Raw genomic sequence first — 17,776 nt, 5'->3', positions numbered from 1 at the left:
GCACAGAGTCATTCACAAAAACACTAAACACCATCATGGTAACACACGACACTTAAATAATGCAATAAACATTCATTAAACAACAGAATATGTAACATAAAACCCACATGTATAACTGATAACAAACATGACAAAACTATTAAGAAACATGATTATTTAAACAAAATACTTTCAAATGTGGAGTGTCACGCAGGGAATTCTGGGAATATCAGGTTACATTTTTTTTTTTACTGTAAATTATTCATTGATTTGTTCTTTTTTTTTTACTTCAAAATTTTTTACAATTAACAGCATTTTACTGTAAAATTACATGAAATATCTGGTTAGATCTTTTACAGTTTTTCCCTGTATATAGTACGGGAACTTACTGTTAACCTATTAACGTTTTTTTTTCCTCCGTAGCATTTTTACAATATGTTACAGTTAAAATTGCACTCATTTTTTACAGTGCAACTACTGGCCTGGCATGCATAATACAGTGTTTTAAGTCGTATTTGCGGATTCATATGAACGGGGATCGTTTTGACAAGATGAATTAGATTTTATGTTGCCTTTTTAACTTTTTTAGATCTTGCAAGTTTTGGTTACCTGGATTAGTAATGGAGTGACAGAAACCTCCCAGGTTTCATTAAAAATATCTTAAATTGTATTTCGAAGACAAACTACAGTCTTATGGGTTTGGAACGACATGAGGTAAGTAATGACAGAGGTTTCATTTTTGGGTGAAGTACTAAGTTCAATGCATAACTTTCACACATGTATCCCACAGTATTTGTGCGTCAGACATGGATGATACCTTAAGTCATTGGAATTGTTGTGGCGAGGTGTGCTAATGGTTTTCAAAGTGATCAGATGTATTTCACCTGGTGGACTATGAAACGGTCCAAAAAGTCCTATTAAATTATATTGAAGGACCCCAGCCATAATGAGACGGACAGAATTGGGCTAATGGGAAACCACCTAGCAACTATCCAGAACACCCTAGCAACTGCATAAAAATACCATAGCACTGTGCCAGCAAGTTTTTCATGTACAAGCACTGCTCACATTTTCTCCTGAAGAAAAGTTCAAATCTAGTTTATTCTTGGTCTAATGATTCCCAAACTCCTTATATAAAGATTTTACTAAGCATATGTCGAGCTGGTGATAAACTCTAGCAATGTTCTTGCCTATTTAATATGCTGTTATTTAATTTAAGCTAGTAAATGAGCAACCTTAGTGCAGGCACGAGGGAAATTGCGAACAAACAGAGAGGTATGTTGAACAATTTCTCTTTGCTTTTGATCTTCCCTTCTGGGAAAGAAAACGCTGTTGCAGGAAAATCACAGAGAACTTTCAATGTGATGAGGCAACTTAATCTTTGTCGATTCCTCCAGCTGCATCGCACTTGCAGACGTGTGTGTACGCAAGCACATGCGTGTCCTCGTTTGCACCTGTCCGTGGGTTACCTGGGTTCTCCACAACCACCGTTAAGAAATATTATCTCCATAGTTGGTCCAATAACTTTCAAATGACTTTTAAGCAAATCCCTATGCCAGCCGCCCACCATCGGTTCTTTAATGAATTATTTTCCTCGTCTGTTTGCAGGGCCAGTCCCCCCAGTCCCTCAAGTCTATTGATAGCTGATGGCAACAGAGATTTTCATTAAACCCTTATTAGCATTGACCCCACAATCCATGTTGGGCGACTCTTCTTGGGGACTGTTCTGCTGACTCCAGGGATGGCTGAAGGCTTTTGGCACTTTCAGTCCAATTTATTGATGTCTAACGAGGCTGTTGAGCAACCTGGCAGGGTTTTAAGTATTCGTTTTCTGAAGCACTGAAGGTTATGTCAGATGTGGAACAGTGGAGCCTCTTGTTGATGGTAGATGCAAATTGATGCCTTAATGCATTCAGTGAAGAGCTTATACAATATTTGTTGTTGCTTCTGATGTTTATTTCATATTTTTATGGCATTTTGATTATTTACAGCTGTGCTGAAAACAAGGAGGTGTGATTTGTGTGTCTACATCAGTGTTGTTCTTAAATTATATTAAATACATATTATATATTTTTGGTAATTTAAATGAAGATGAAATAAAATGTAAATATTGACTAAAAAATGACAACTTAAAAAAAAGTAAACAAAAATTTGAAATGTTGCATTGAGAACTAACTGAAATAAAATGTTCGTAGTACTACAATTACTAACACTGAAATATTAAAATAAAATAATAAATATTAAAACAATTAAATAATAATAATAATAACAACCTTTTAAATATAATGATATAATGAAATATAATTCAAAAATTTAAAATATAATGAAAATGAAAATGACAACCTCAACTGGTTATACTCCATTAGTATGTGTTGGATCTGAACTGAAGAAACAATTATTTTGTTCAATACCAAGACCTTAATGAAAATGCCATTGATTTGGTATTGACAGTGTGACCGTGACCCGAGGACCTTTTGACTTGCACTTGAAGTGAAAGATCTGCCACTGATCTGCAATATATTTTTTTCTCGTTCCAGATATGTTGATGATGTCATATCCAGAATTGGACGAATGTTTCCAGATATGTCCATCGAACTTTTCCGGCCAAACGGGACATCCGCAGTTCTCTTGGTGAGATGCTTTGTGCTACACACATCAATTCAAGAGGTTTTTATGGCGTTATTTTAATGACAAATGTCGAGAGAGCATTATTGTAGCGCGAAAACACATTAATATAATGCGCAAGTGCGAATCTCCCCGCTCGCATGCGGATTTCCTTTGCTCTCGCACAAAACCAGGCACGCTGCTCTCACCCAGAGAGTGTGCGCGCACTTAAAACTTGTCTCTCCTCTCACTCAAACTGTCCTGTGCACTCGCAAATCTCTCTGTGCTCATGCGGTAGATATAAATTATTTCCGCACCTGAATTAAAAGTTGACAAATGTTATCATTATGCACTTTTAAAAAGTATCTCAAAACAGATTTGTTCACTAAAGGCCTTTCCTTGATTTTTTTATTGTTGTATTTTTGTTTTAACATAAACTGGTTATTGCACTTTGTTTTACTACTTTATCTCTTTTATGTTTGTATTTGTATTTTCTTTTCTGTGAATGCACATATGCATCTCTCTGTAAAATACTTTGCGAACACTTTTAAAAGGCGCTATATAAATACTATGTGAACTCTAATTGGCAGAGAGGGAACTGAACCTGGAATTCTGTTGACAATCAAAGATGGATCTTTAATTTATTACCAGGTTAATAATATTTAGCAATGTTAATTAAATGTGGCCTATATTAGAAATGGCTAGGAATTGGGTGCTTGGATGATTTGTACATATAAATAACCTCTGTCCAACTGGTTGGTCTCTGAGCAATTTATCTAAAAACAACATATTATAGCCTATGGCTCTAAAGACTTCACATAAAAGATCAATGTTATGGCATAATATGTCAGATACCTCAACTGAATTTAAAATCATTGCAATAAATTCTCAGTTGGTATGATGGCAATAGTAACAATTCAAATCAACATCAAATGCAAAAATAGACGTAAATGATGCAAGATATAACACAATAAATGTTCTGATATCACTGTTTGGACATTTATTGGGAGTTTTTTTTTTTTTTTTAATCCAGTGTTTGTTTTCAGTTCTGATTTTAGTTAGTTTTTTTTTCATGAAAACCCACTTTATATTAGCTTCACATTCAATGGCACTCTCAAACAGTGAATATACAGATATATATATATTTCAATCCCTATTGTGAAAAGTGCACAAAAGGCTATATGACCACATGAACTTTAAGAATCATATAGGCCTACGCTTTTGTTTGTGTTTAGATAAATCGCTCAGAGGGCTTTGACCAAACTGTTATTAGACTAGGTAAACTAGGTTATTTACAAATAATCCAAGCTCCCCATTCATTTCTAATATTTGATTATTATGACTTAGTAGTAGTATTAAATTATAAAGAAATTACAGATCCATCTTTGAAATCTGATTGGTTGATAACATTTGACAACGTTTAATACAGGTGCGAAAATAATTCATATCTAGCACATGAGCACGGAGAGATTTGCGAGTGCACAGGACAGTTTGAGTGAGAGGAGAGACACATTTTAAGTGCGCGCATACTCTCTGGGTGAGAGCAGCGTGCATCTGAGCGCGCGCGTCTGGTTTTGTGCGAGAACAAAAGAAATCCGCGTGCGAGCGGGGAGATTCGCACTCGCGCATTCTATTAATGTGCTTTCGCGCTACAATAATGCGCTCTCGAGATTTGTCATTAAAATAATGCCATAGTTTTTGTTTATATTGTGATGATTTGTATCTGTACAAGGTTAAATGACAAGTTTTATATTTGAAATGGATTTTATTGGTTGTTTTACGTACATTTATGGGAGCACAATTTGACTGGCTTGTTATTAACTACGTAAAGACAGAATAAAAATATAAGATATGTCAGATACCTCAACTGAATTTAAAATCATTGCAATAAATTCTCAGTTGGTATGATGGCAATAGTAACAATTTCTATCAAATCAACAGCAAATGCAAAAATAGACGTAAATTATGCAAGATATGTGCATCTGTTTGGAAATTTATTGGGAGTTTTTTTTTTTTAAATCCAGTGTTTTTTGTTTTCAGTTCTGATTTTAGTTAGTTTTTTTTTCATGAAAACCCACTTTATATTAGCTTCACATTCAATGGCACTCTCAAACAGTGAATATACAGATATATATATATTTCAATCCCTATTGTGAAAAGTGCACAAAAGGCTATATGACCACATGAACTTTAAGAATCATATAGGCCTACGCTTTTGTTTGTGTTTAGATAAATCGCTCAGAGGGCTTTGACCAAACTGTTATTAGACTAGGTAAACTAGGTTATTTACAAATAATCCAAGCTCCCCATTCATTTCTAATATTTGATTATTATGACTTAGTAGTAGTATTAAATTATAAAGAAATTACAGATCCATCTTTGAAATCTGATTGGTTGATAACATTTGACAACGTTTAATTCAGGTGCGAAAATAATTCATATCTAGCACATGAGCGCGGAGAGATTTGCGAGTGCACAGGACAGTTTGAGTGAGAGGAGAGACACATTTTAAGTGCGCGCATACTCTCTGGGTGAGAGCAGCGTGCATCTGAGCGCGCGCGTCTGGTTTTGTGCGAGAACAAAAGAAATCCGCGTGCGAGCGGGGAGATTCGCACTCGCGCATTCTATTAATGTGCTTTCGCGCTACAATAATGCGCTCTCGAGATTTGTCATTAAAATAATGCCATAGTTTTTGTTTATATTGTGATGATTTGTATCTGTACAAGGTTAAATGACAAGTTTTATATTTGAAATGGATTTTATTGGTTGTTTTACGTACATTTATGGGAGCACAATTTGACTGGCTTGTTATTAACTACGTAAAGACAGAATAAAAATATAAGCAAGATTTTGTAGAAGAGAAAGCTTCCATAAAATGCTAAATGTTTCCATTTCCAGCAGCATTAATGAAGCAGGACAGCAAAAAAGTGCCACCATGTAGAAGCTTTTTCTGACTAATGGTGTATAAGAGTTAATGGTGAAGGAGAGCTGGATGCCCTTGTACTCGGGGAGCAATCTCTCTGTTGACTGCTCTGTCAGTCTCCTTGTGAGTTGTCCCTGAGAACATCCCAGAGGGGCCGGGATTGTTGACTCTTTGAGGAGTTTGCTTCACACTTTCAAAGTTTTGGAGGGTACATGCATGATAATGGAAGTAAAGACAGACAGAAGAGAGAGACCGTCTATTACAGATGAACTCTACCTGAATGATTTACAGCAATCCTTTTAGCTGCATTAGAATTAAATTGTTGGGATCTGAGCTTTTCCTCACCAACATCAATTAGATATTTTAAGTTTATTGTTTGTTTAGGCTTGTTATTAGTTGCATGTGATGTTAAGGTCAATTTGACTCTTGTGAGACTGTTATGGTGATAAAATTATATATTGGGAATTTACAAATATTTCTTTTTTTTTTCATTATTATTTTTTCCTGTCTTCTCCATTCATTTATATGGTGGTTTAGGCCCAATTTGGAAGTTTGCTTGTTAGATTCCTAAAAGGCGAGACATTGCACACCACTTTAGCAAGGCACTTAACCCTGATGATCTGTTGAGACTGACATTGAGTCTTGGGTTCCCAGAGACACTAAGGCTGTATATGTTAAAAATGTAATCTTGAAATTTAAATATAATTCTGCATACCAGAGAACGTTAATATGTAAATGTATTATTGGCAATCAGATGTAAGATTTCTCATGGAGGACGTTTAAAGCATGCCAAGTTGAAATTTTGTTTATAGTCAGTCCTTATAATATTTTAGCAGTCATTAAGTATTAACCTGATACTTAAATAATAAATATGTTTTTCAAGCTTTTAAAAGCTCCTTTTGGTCTCTCAGACCCCAAACAAAACATTGGGTTAATGCCAGGTTTGGTTTGTTACATTACAAAAATACATTAAAGTTATTATTGTAGGTACAAAAACTATTTGTCTTATATGGTGTGGGAGTAATCACACATTTAGCCACACAGATCATTTCCATTTGCTATTGTCATCATCTATGTGTCATTTACAAGTGTTTTTCCTTCTCCTTTAGTCATGTCTCATTTCAACTAGGGTACCACGTGAGCCAGGCTTGACTTGGTGCCTCCTCAGTAATCTAAATAAATAAATTAGGTGTATGACACCCCTGATTGCAACATAAGTTGTCACAATGGGTCATCTGGATATTTTTCTTGTCTCCTGGTAATATTTTTCCCCTCTACCTAGATGATGTTTTGTAGCCTTTTTGGGCTGAATGATCACATTCTGAGATGATGTCAGTTGTCAGTTGGGTCAGTCACACCACACACCATCCCCCTTACCTTTGAGACTTCCTCTGACACTTCTCTGCTGCCGTCATGCCTTTTGGCAACGCTGACTGAGAGGAAAGAGAGACTGAGGGATCTTGGCAGTGGTGCCAGGAAGACTACAAATGCCCCTTCCACAGCAGTGGGAGTTCAGTGGTTCACACCCACAGGGCATGCACTTCCAGATGGCCCAGTTGGCAGGCCGGAGTGATCTGTCACCGTGGGGGCTAAATCGCTGCCAGGCCCTTCTTCGGACATGCTTTTCTACGGTGCTCAACAAAGTGTTCAGTGAAAAAATAATAATAAATAAAAAATCCTCATTGTGACAGTTTGTGCATGTGTAAATGAAGATAATGATTTTTGAGTTAGAGAGGATTAGCATTTTTTTTTCTTTTTCTAAGAGGAAGTTGGCACTTTTGTCATTTAATTGCTTTTTGTCTCTTTAGAATTCTTTGTCTTTAAAAGTCAATTATTTTTATTATTTATATTTAATTGCATTCAACGTCAGATAAAAAGGTTATTTATGTATTTATTTAATTTTGCATTGAACATTAAATCTAAAAATCTTTATTATCTCTATTATTATATTTTTTATCTTTATGATTATATTTATTATCTAAAATCTTTTTTATTATTATTTGTTACTTATTTTACTTTAGTTTGCATTGAATGTCAGATCCAAAAGTCTTTTATTTAATTTTTTATATATTTTTTTATATAGAATTTTATTTGAACTTATTTTGCTTTCCTTTGCATTGAACATCAGATCTAAAAGTCTTTTTTATTACTTTTATTTTATTTGACCATTTTTAATTATACTTTGCAAATTACAATTACGGATGCCACAATTACATAATCGTTCAAAGCAGCAATTAATCGTTCAAGGTCCACTTATGTTATTCTGCATGCTTAAGATGCGTTTTTTTCCTTCTACATGTTATCTTAATGGTTTTTCCCATTATTTTTACACTTTGCATTGAACATCAGATCTAAAAGTCTTTTTTATTACTTTTATTTTATTTGACCATTTTTAATTATATTTTGCATTAGGGCTGCACAATTAATCGAATTTCTACTCGCGATTACAGTTATGGATGCCACAATTATGTAAACGTTCAAAGCAGCAATTAATCATTCAAGGTCCACTTATGTTATTCTGCGTGCTTAAGATGCGTTTTTTTCCTTCTGCATGTTATCTTAATGGTTTTTCCCATTATTTTTACATTAGTTTTAGTATAACTTATAATACCATTCATATTTGTACTTTTTTATAATTTAAAGAAGAAACCAATACGATGTTTAGTTGACATTTAAGGCTTAATACTATAGAAAAGCACTAAAAGTGTTTTCAGCTTGTTTATTTTCATATAAAAATATGGCATGCAGTTGCATCAAACAATGGTATAAACATCATTCAATGTAAATTGTGATAATCGTAATTAATAATCGCAATTACAATTTCAAGGGAATAATCGACAATTATGATTTTTGTCATAATCGTGCAGCCTTACTTTGCATTACATCACATCCAAGCTTTTTATTTATTTAATTTTTTATTTTTAGGATTGCAACCCACTAGTTAAGAACCACTAAAGCTATGTTTCCATCACCCTGTTTTTATGTGCATTTTGAAGAAACGAGTGATGGAAACACCAAATTTCGGGGAAAAATCCCTTAATTCGCAAAAAAGGTTTTTACGCTCACTAGAGGTGATTTTTGACTTGTGCGAAACAGGGTTAATGTGAATATTGGGAGACGGAAACCAAATAACCAAATAATTTCCTCCATGTGCATCAAAAAATGTGACGTGGCATCTGACTAACCAGCGGACCGATCTCGTTGCACAGCATCTGAAATGTTGTTATGGTCATTCTGAAATGCCTGAGCACAGTCTGTCGCTAAAGTATTTCTGTATAATTTCCTCCCTGAACTGTCTTACACGACTGCGTTCCCAAACAGCAGCATCCACCTCCGAAAGCAATGACCGCATTTATTGCGTTTCGTCTGCTCGCTCTAAGGCGCAAGTAATTTATTATATATGAAAATTATTATATTCAGTGTCTTCTCCTACTTTTCTTAGTGATTTAGTGCCAGTTTATCAGAATAAGAGACAATTTTGTTCTCTTTGAGCCGTTGGATGGAAACGGTGCTAATTCGCAAATGTTTGATGCAATATTCCAATTTTTAGGGGATGTTAATTAACATGGAAAATGCACCTTTCTCAGGCCCTCTACCTGCTTTCCTTGGCCCTGTAATTCTGTTAGCTTAACCTCGTACCTGCTTATTAACTGTCTGACAGTTATTAACTATATGCAGAAGCATGGCATACAATTTTTTTTTTTTCAGAGCAGCGGAGAGAGGTGCATTTTAGATCATAAATCCGATTTCTTAAATGTGCTGCCACAAACTGGCGCTTGTCACTCCTGCAGCGGTCTGGATCAAAACGAGTTACGAATGTGAAAAATCCCACAGGGTTCTGCTGAGTTACAGATGTAGAGTGAGTATGGAAATGAACATGTGTATAGGCAGTTGCACAGAAATGCTTTTAACTGGCTTCAGTGGAATATATATTCTGTTTTTTAAGCCTGTGAACTGATGGTTGTTTTTTTTTATTTTTTTTTTTTTTGGAGCTGTAGATTCCAAAAAGATCTCTCATGTCACACATATTCCCACTTCTGCATCACTACGTTTGTGTTTACCTCTCTTCTACACATATTTTATTTCTTGCCTCTCTGGAATCTTGGTTCTGATTGGTCAGTCGCAGCATTTTGCAGTCAAAGTTGTGATTTTTTTTTTTATAAACTATTTTTGACATCTAAACTGCATAATTGATCAATATACAGTATACAGTACCATTAAAAGGTTTGGGGTTAGTAAGTGTTTTTTTTTTTTTTGAAAGAAGTGAATACTTCTATGTAGTAGGTTATATTAAATGGATAGAAGATGACAGTAAAGACATTTGTAATGTTGGAAAATAATGTTAAAATTCTATTTCAAATATTAGAATTTTTTATATTTTAACTTTATTTGAACTTTCTAATAGAATAGAATATTTTAACTTTCTAATAGTCACAAAAATATGAAGCAGCACAACTGTTTTCAACATTGATAATAATGAGAAATATTTTTTGAGCGGCATACATGAATGATTTCTGAAGGATCATGTGATACTGAAGACTGGAGTAACGATGCTGAAAATTCAGGTTATGTCATCAGGAATAAATTACATTTGAAAATATATTCAAATAAACAAAGTTCCTTTAAATTGTAATATTTCACAATATTACGGTTTTACTACTTTTGATCAAATAAATGCAACATAAAAGACATTTAAAAGTCTTACCGACCAAACTTTTAAATTATAGTGTAATAAAATTGTATAGAATTAGTATTTTCGTTTATTTTATAAATGGTCTGAAGTGGAATATTGTAAAGCCAGATGGTCGTTATTGTAAAAAAGGTCAGAGTGATACAGGAGCTGTCGATTAGGCTGATCTATAGTCATTGTAAATTCTCTATTTATTTTTTACCTTTTTTAAATTATCTTTGACCGCTTTTGTTGAGAGTAGTTTAGAGAAAGGACAGAAATGCATGCACTAGCTGCTAGTCCATGTGACTCTCTCTGGCTACTTCCCTTCTTGTCCCATGCTTTCTCTTTCCACCTTGACCGAATCGCTGTGGACTAGTTGTGTCTGGTTGGTCAGCTCAAGGTTCACACTGGATCAGAGTCAAACAATTTTTTGTTTAATTGAATTTTAAAGTGGCCTTGTTCTGCTATTGAGCTACATTAATCATATTTTTCCCGCCTCAAGGTCACTGCCACGGCAGTCAAAACCTCTGAGTGTGGGATTGTGCTGATGAGGACAGAAGTGGCGTGAGGTGAAGAGGTCAGAATGGTGGAAGAGGCTATTGGAAAACACCCCTCTTTGCACTTATGGTGTGTCAGCTTGTTCCTCGCGGTGCTTGATGGTACAGTAAGCTGCGCTGAAAGCTAATGAGGTGGACACTCTCCGAGACCTCAGCAGTAGCATTCAGACTTCCAGGATTGTCAAAATAGTGCAATTTGTGCACCTCAAAATCTGTCGAACTGACAACCCTGTGCTATTTGCAGTGCAGCAACAACCCTGTTAGCTATAAGATGAGTTGCCACCCTTACACCTGCCATTAACATGCGGTCTGAATACTTAGGACCATGTGATATTTCAGTTTTTCTTTTTTAATAAATCTGCAAAAATGTCAACAATTCTGTGTTTTTCTGTCAATATGGGGTGCTGCGTGTACATTAATGAGGAAAAAAAATTAACTTAAATGATTTTAGCAAATGGCTGCAATATAACAAAGAGTGAAAAATTTAAGGGGGTCTGAATACTTTCCGTACCCACTGTATATATGTATATGTAACAAAAATATATAAAAAAATACTCTAAAAAATATATAAAATATATAAAATTAATACACATACATGCATTTTAATATATGCATGTTTTTTTAATTGTGTAATTTAAAAAAAAATCTTTAAATGACAGAAACATTTTAATTAGCATTTCCAAATCATATTTAATTTTATTTTTATGTTATTAGTTTTATCTATCAGCCCAAAAATGTTTCTCACATTTTATTTTATTCAGAAAATATTTATAAGTAGCTAAAACTTATTCTAGAACTTATTTATTTATGTATGTATGTTTATTTAAATTGTGGGAGGGGGGGGGCTTTCTCATTCTTTTCATTCTCATTTTATTTTAAAATTTTTTGTTTGTTTTTGCTGTGATTTTTTTTTATTTTTTTTATACATTCATTTATTTATTTCCCATTATGTACAATAATGTGCGATTGGAAGCATAAGCTAAAGAACATCCAGATACTGTCCGATACAAATCGCATGCTAATGTCAAATGTAAAAGGGGTCTTATTTCCCCCAGTTCTGCTAAAGTGAATGCAGTCATGTTTTAGAAATGAGCTGAAAAGCATACAGTAGGACGGTTCGGCTGAACATGAAACTTATTTTAGTCTCAAGCAACTTGAATGAGAATCCATTTTTCTCAAAGGAAAGATCATGGGGAGCAGGATGCTTGGCCACGTTCTCGCCTGGCTTCTTTCCTTCCTTGTTCACAGCTGATTTGAGATCTCACTTGTTGCTTAGAAACTGTTTCTTTTTTGTCCAATCTCACAGTTTTTGCCACTTTCCCCTCCCTCTCCGCGGCCCACTCTCACTCCAAATAAAAAATACCATCTGCCGCCATTGCGATCCAGTCGGTCGGGGATGCACTTAAGATCAGCTAATGAACCTTTCCGGGATGCCCTGACGTTTACCACACTCGAAGTCAACTTCTTTACTTTCTAGTATTTATGTTCCTCTGGCCCTAGGCCAGAAACGTACTTTTCCAATAGCTTATAGCTGAAAAGCGTGCCTAGAAAGCTATTGACGCTACTAAGTGGCTTCACACCTTGAATTACAGCGAGGGATTTGGCATTCTTCGTTTTCTTTATTTCATGAGAAATTGCTTGAGTCACACTGGCGAGCTACTATTTGCAAATTCTCTTGTGCTGAAAACTTCAGATTTGATGAGTGCAAGTTCCGCCTTTTTGAGGTTGTTTTTCTTTTAATATGTCTTGCGTCAGTGATTCACACATCAGTGGTGTGTTTTAGGAAGCTGGGGTATATTAACCTCGCTGTAGAAGTGCGGTTCAGTCGGGAGGCCTTTGATCAACTCCTGAAATCCTGCTTTGAGGGATCATGGTTTTTTGGGGAGAGCGATGGAGATCAGCTGTGATTCTCTGCGCAAAACAAAATAGTTTTATCATAAATTACAATTTTAAGTTGGGTGCAAGTAAAAAAAAAAACACTGAAGTAATTTAACGGACACAAAAATCCAGTATGTAAGTAGAGACACGTACTTTTGTGTAAAGGTTTCTTTGTCCTCAACATTTGATATTATCTGGCATGATCTGATTTACAGAAAGTTTATAGAATTATATATTAAATAATAAGCAGTGAATGTCATTGTTTGACAAGCAGGTAATATGAAAACAATAGCTGCATATGTTGTTTTTGAACGTGTGGTGTCCTTTATCCACGGCCTCTATAAATCTGTTTCTTTTAGAAGTCATTTTGTGGTGAAACAAGACAAAAATAAAAAGATACTCAGCATGTGGAAAAGAAAAAATGTGTGTGAAGTTCTGTACCTCCACCGGCTGGTGATCAGAGGGGGTTTTATTGCTGCAGAACTCAGCAAGACTCTCTTGAAAGCAGAAGAAAGACCAGAAGACAAATCCACTCTGAGAATCTAAAAACCTATTTTATATATATGTATAATTTTTTTTACAATTTAATATTTTTTGTTTTGTTTTATTTATTTATTGATTGATTTTGCTTTTTGTTTTTAGGTTTATTTGGATTTTTTTTACTTTAATTTTATTTGTTCATTTACATATCACCCCTGTTGGACCATCATGTTCTCATATTTATTTATTTTTTTAAATTTTGTTCTGAAAATATTTATAAGCTAAAATTTATTTAGCTCAAACTTACTCTAGAACTTATATTATTTTTAACTAATTTTTACTTTTAAACTAACTTTTAACTTGAGTTGCATAGTAAATATACTTAATATAGGATATATATGCTTGTCTTTCTTAAAATACTAGCTTTCTTGCCTAAATGCACGTTTATAAGGCAGCCGTTATAGGTGAACAAAAATAACTGCTTTCGTCTTTGGGCATCCAAGTTGCCTTTCTGGCAAGAAAAATAATATTTCAATTTAGATTTGGGAGAACTATGACTTTAAAGGCTGTCAGGGGTAATGGATTCAGGCTGTGAGTGCTGGTGTTGGCTGCCAGTGCCAAGCGGCTCCGGGCAGAGGCCAGGCGTTCAGCTACTCTGACAGACATGAATTTAATAAGCAAACCTTAAAGCGAGAAAAACATGTGTTGTGAGGGCTCACGGAGTATGAACGGGTCTGAATGGGTATTTCTGCTGGATCTTGACATGATTGATCATGTCTGCAGACTTTCTTTTTTCCCCACTGTTTTGAAGGGTGTGTGTGTGTGTGTGTGTGTGTGTGAACTTACCAGTGTTCAATGTGCTAGATATCTGTACACTCTTGTTTGCTTGATGTTGGGTGATTGAAGGAACCTCGTGTGGTGGTCTTAAAGGGATATTTTACTAAAAATTATTTCACTTGCTCATGTTGTTCCAAACCTTTATGACTTCCTTTCTTTAGTCGAGCAATTTTTTTTCTGTATTCCCAGTATATTACTCTTTCCTTGTCTAAAAAAAAAAATCTGAGTCCTTGGTTTGAGGTTTTTTTTCTTTCCTCTTTTTCTTTAGTTCTGAAACTTACAGAATAGGCCAAAGAAGTACCATAGTATCACCTCAATTATTTGCACTAATTCAGCATGCGAACTGTACATGTATATGTATTTATCTCAAGACATTTTCCCCTAAAACACTCTGAAGTGTAGAATAAAGTATCTTGCTTAGAAACAATAAATGAATATGTAGTAGAAAATGAAATGCCATAGTATACTTCATAGTATTACCATACCATCATAATATGATGTTGACTTGCCACAGTACTGTGTGTTTTAAACAGTGTTGTTATTGTAACTAAAACTATTACAAATTATTTTTGTTAATTGAAATAAAGCTGACTTAATGAAAAATATTAATATTTGATGAATAACTTAAAACTTGGCAACAAACTGAAATAAAATTCCTGCTAAATGGAAATATTACTATATTATTACTAAACTAAAACTGAAATAAAATCAAAGCTAAATAGAAATATTAATAAAAACTGACAAATAAAAAATAATTAAAAAGCACATGACAAAATTACTAAACAAACTAAAATGAAAACTAAAAATATTAAATTAATAAAAAAAATTATTCAAAATGATAATACTATAATAGTACATAATATAATACTAAAATAACACTGGTTGTAAGAGAAATTAGGTTGAAGCTTATTTACTTGGAGTTAGGGTTGTGACGGTGAGGACATTTTCTCACCGGTTAATCGACGTGTGACAACAAATCTGTCGAACTGACAACCCTGTGCTATTTGCAGTGCAGCAACAACCCTGTTAGCTATAAGATGAGTTGCCACCTTTACACCTGCCATTAACATGCGTTTTCAGTGATTAGATCACAATTGGATTGCATTTGATAACATTAAAAGTGTTCAAGGATTGATTCTGACCACATTTATCTATATCAAAGAGTCATTATCGGAGTTGTTAATTTTCCACCATGCTCTATTTGTGGTGCAGCTTCTTCTCTTTTTCTTTTTATTCAGCCCTCGCAATGTGAAAAAGGCAACATGTGATTCTCTCTTGGGATCTGGTCATCCGTTTTAATGAACAATATCCCGTGAGTTTTTCCACTGGACTACACTTAGAATCTCTCATTTATCTCCCCAAAACCTCCTTCGCGTCTCTGTCCTGGTCTATATTTGCAGGAGCGCTTTAAAACTTTGTTTTTGCTGCTTTTCTTCACTTCTAATCCCTTTTAGGGTTCTAAAGGTGGAGATATATATATATATATATATATATATATATATGTGACAACACCGGTAATACCGGTATCACCGTTGGGGTTGGGGGGACGGGGGGTGTTAGTTCGTTTGAGTTTCCCTCTTTTCTTCACTTTCAAATGGCTTGTAAAATTGCTGTGCGCATTTTACTTTCACTTTCAAATTAGCGGCAATTTGGTGTAGATTCAATTCAAGCAACAACAACGTCAAACTCATAGAACTTTTATTAACAAAACGAATAAAAATGCACCATATATGCCTAATAAAATAACAAATTACTTAGGCTACACAAAGTTTAAATGGGTATATAAAACTGAAAATCAGCAAACACTGTGGAACCAATTAAATAAGAAGCATGAAACGTTTATTAGCAAAACGAATAAGAAAGCTTGGAGGCACGGCATATACACCTTGATGTACAATAAAATAAATAAAATACACAACGTTTAAAAGTAATCAGCAAACACTGTGGAACCAAATAAATAACAAACGAATGTTTAAAAAAACTTCCAGTCAATAGGCTTTTCAAAATCTAAAATAATGCCAAACAGGTGCCTTTGCATTTCCTTTCTAAACAATCTTCTGCCATCGTCTTGTCTTTCTCACCTCACTCTTGTCAGTCAGCTCGACTCACTCTCCTCAAGTGATAAATAAAATCTGACTCATGCTCCGTGGTGCGCACGGTTCGGGACGCTGCATTGAGCGTTTAGTTTTTAAAAGTGTCTGTCCTCTAACTGAGTTAGGCTAAATGATTTTTGTTACTATAAAAAAATCTAAACGACGGTGGGGGGGGCGGTGCCGCGGTAGGCAAATGACGTAACCGGTGTTGCGGCTTAACAGCGGTATAACCGAAAACACCGTCTGTCGCAGCAAGCCTACTTGGAGTGCTTTTTATCTATTTGGAGACCAAATTTACATGCAGTAATGAAGTCTGAGAAAGTGTATCTCCATTTCTCATAATGAGACCCAATCTCTTCCGTAAAAGTTTTCCAATTACCAGGTGTGGGACTCTATGGCAGTGGCATCTCCTTCAACAGAAATGGTTTGTGTTTACAATCAGCTCTTTCAGACAAACAACAAATAATTTCCTATTCGTATATTTATTCATGTGTATGCATAGAACCTCACTGGACTCTTTGGCTGGACTTCAGTGACATTGCGCAGTGACAGTGAGCTTTTCTTCTTTGACTGCCAGGCAATCCATCCATTGTAATGCTTGTGAAATCTCATTTTAATTCATTTCTTTCTTGCTTTCTTTGTAGCTAGACTTCACAATAGTACAATCAGCTCTGCCAAACTAAAATCCCTTTATATAATAGCTGTCCCCTCCATATTGCATTATTGGTTTGGCATTTATAAAAACTGAGCTCAGAGGAAGCTGAAAACTCTCCTCTGAATCTCAAATGAACTGATATTTCATTTCTTCTGATTCTTAGTTTCTTTTTATGTCAAACTTTGTCACTCGGGTGTTATTTTAGCTGACCTTTGTCACACTGGTCGCCGTTGTCTGTCTTTTTTCAGACCACCTGAGCGTGTTCCCCTTCACAGTCAGTGGTGGGGTCAAATCTAGCGGCTTCTGAAAACCTCAGAGGGACCACAAAAAGAACCGTCACCACCCTGCCAGCATTCAGACCTGGCCCAGGCTTGCCCAGCATCCTTCACTGTGCCTGATACATAAATTATTCAGCAAGTGGGGCTCAGGTGAAACGCATTGCTGTTTTGTTCGCGGGACGGTGTTGATGTTTGAACAGCTTTGGCAAATATCAAGGGGCTGGTTTAGAGATCCTCACCCCTCTTTCTGTCCATGTTGTACCGTATCTGTCGTGTATGTAGCGTGAAACCTAAGTGAATGTGAGGATTTAAGAAAATTGTACTGGGATTTCCTCCTTTGCCTCAGATTAAACCCATTTTAAGCCAAAAGACTCAAGCGAAACCCCTCCTGACAGCAGATGGTTTCAGGCTGAAGAGTGAACTTTCTTTGGCATGAAGGAAAAAACTAATTCTCGGAAGAGATGAGTTTTGCGCTGTATGTTTTAGCAATTGAGGAAAAATTGGTCAAACCAGCTGTTTTTGATTCGTAATTCAACTGTAAAATAAAGATATTTTGGTTGAATCAATATTAATTACGGGCCCTTTTGTGTCCCAAAAGTGATTTTTTTATTCAAATAAACAAATAAGCTTTTTACATTTTGTTTTTAAAGGTCATATTAACCTTTTTACCATGACTCATTTATTTTTGCATTTTATGCATATTTTCAGTCTTAACATTTTTAAATCATCATAAAAATGTTACTGCAGTTTTAGAAGTTTTATCAATAAAGTATGAAATAAAGTATTTCAGTATTTATTGTTAAATGTAATTTAAATATTT

At 34.9% G+C, this 17,776-nt stretch overlaps 1 protein-coding gene across 1 annotated transcript in view; it reads left to right on the top strand.

Moving 5' to 3' along the window:
* Positions 1–17,776, top strand: part of LOC107674376 (mediator of RNA polymerase II transcription subunit 27) — a 68,202-nt gene that overhangs the window by 34,728 nt on the left and 15,698 nt on the right. The window contains exon 4 of the mRNA XM_016468340.1: positions 2,517–2,610. Within this exon, the coding sequence (XP_016323826.1) occupies positions 2,517–2,610 (94 nt within the window). The remainder of the gene's footprint in view (positions 1–2,516; positions 2,611–17,776) is intronic.

The sequence above is a fragment of the Sinocyclocheilus anshuiensis genome, unplaced genomic scaffold (assembly GCF_001515605.1).
Source record: "Sinocyclocheilus anshuiensis isolate Anshui unplaced genomic scaffold, SAMN03320099.WGS_v1.1 scaffold188, whole genome shotgun sequence".
NCBI lineage: Eukaryota > Metazoa > Chordata > Actinopteri > Cypriniformes > Cyprinidae > Sinocyclocheilus > Sinocyclocheilus anshuiensis.
The sequence above is the reverse complement of the archived record's forward strand: the minus strand, read 5'-3'. Positions and strand labels throughout refer to the sequence as shown.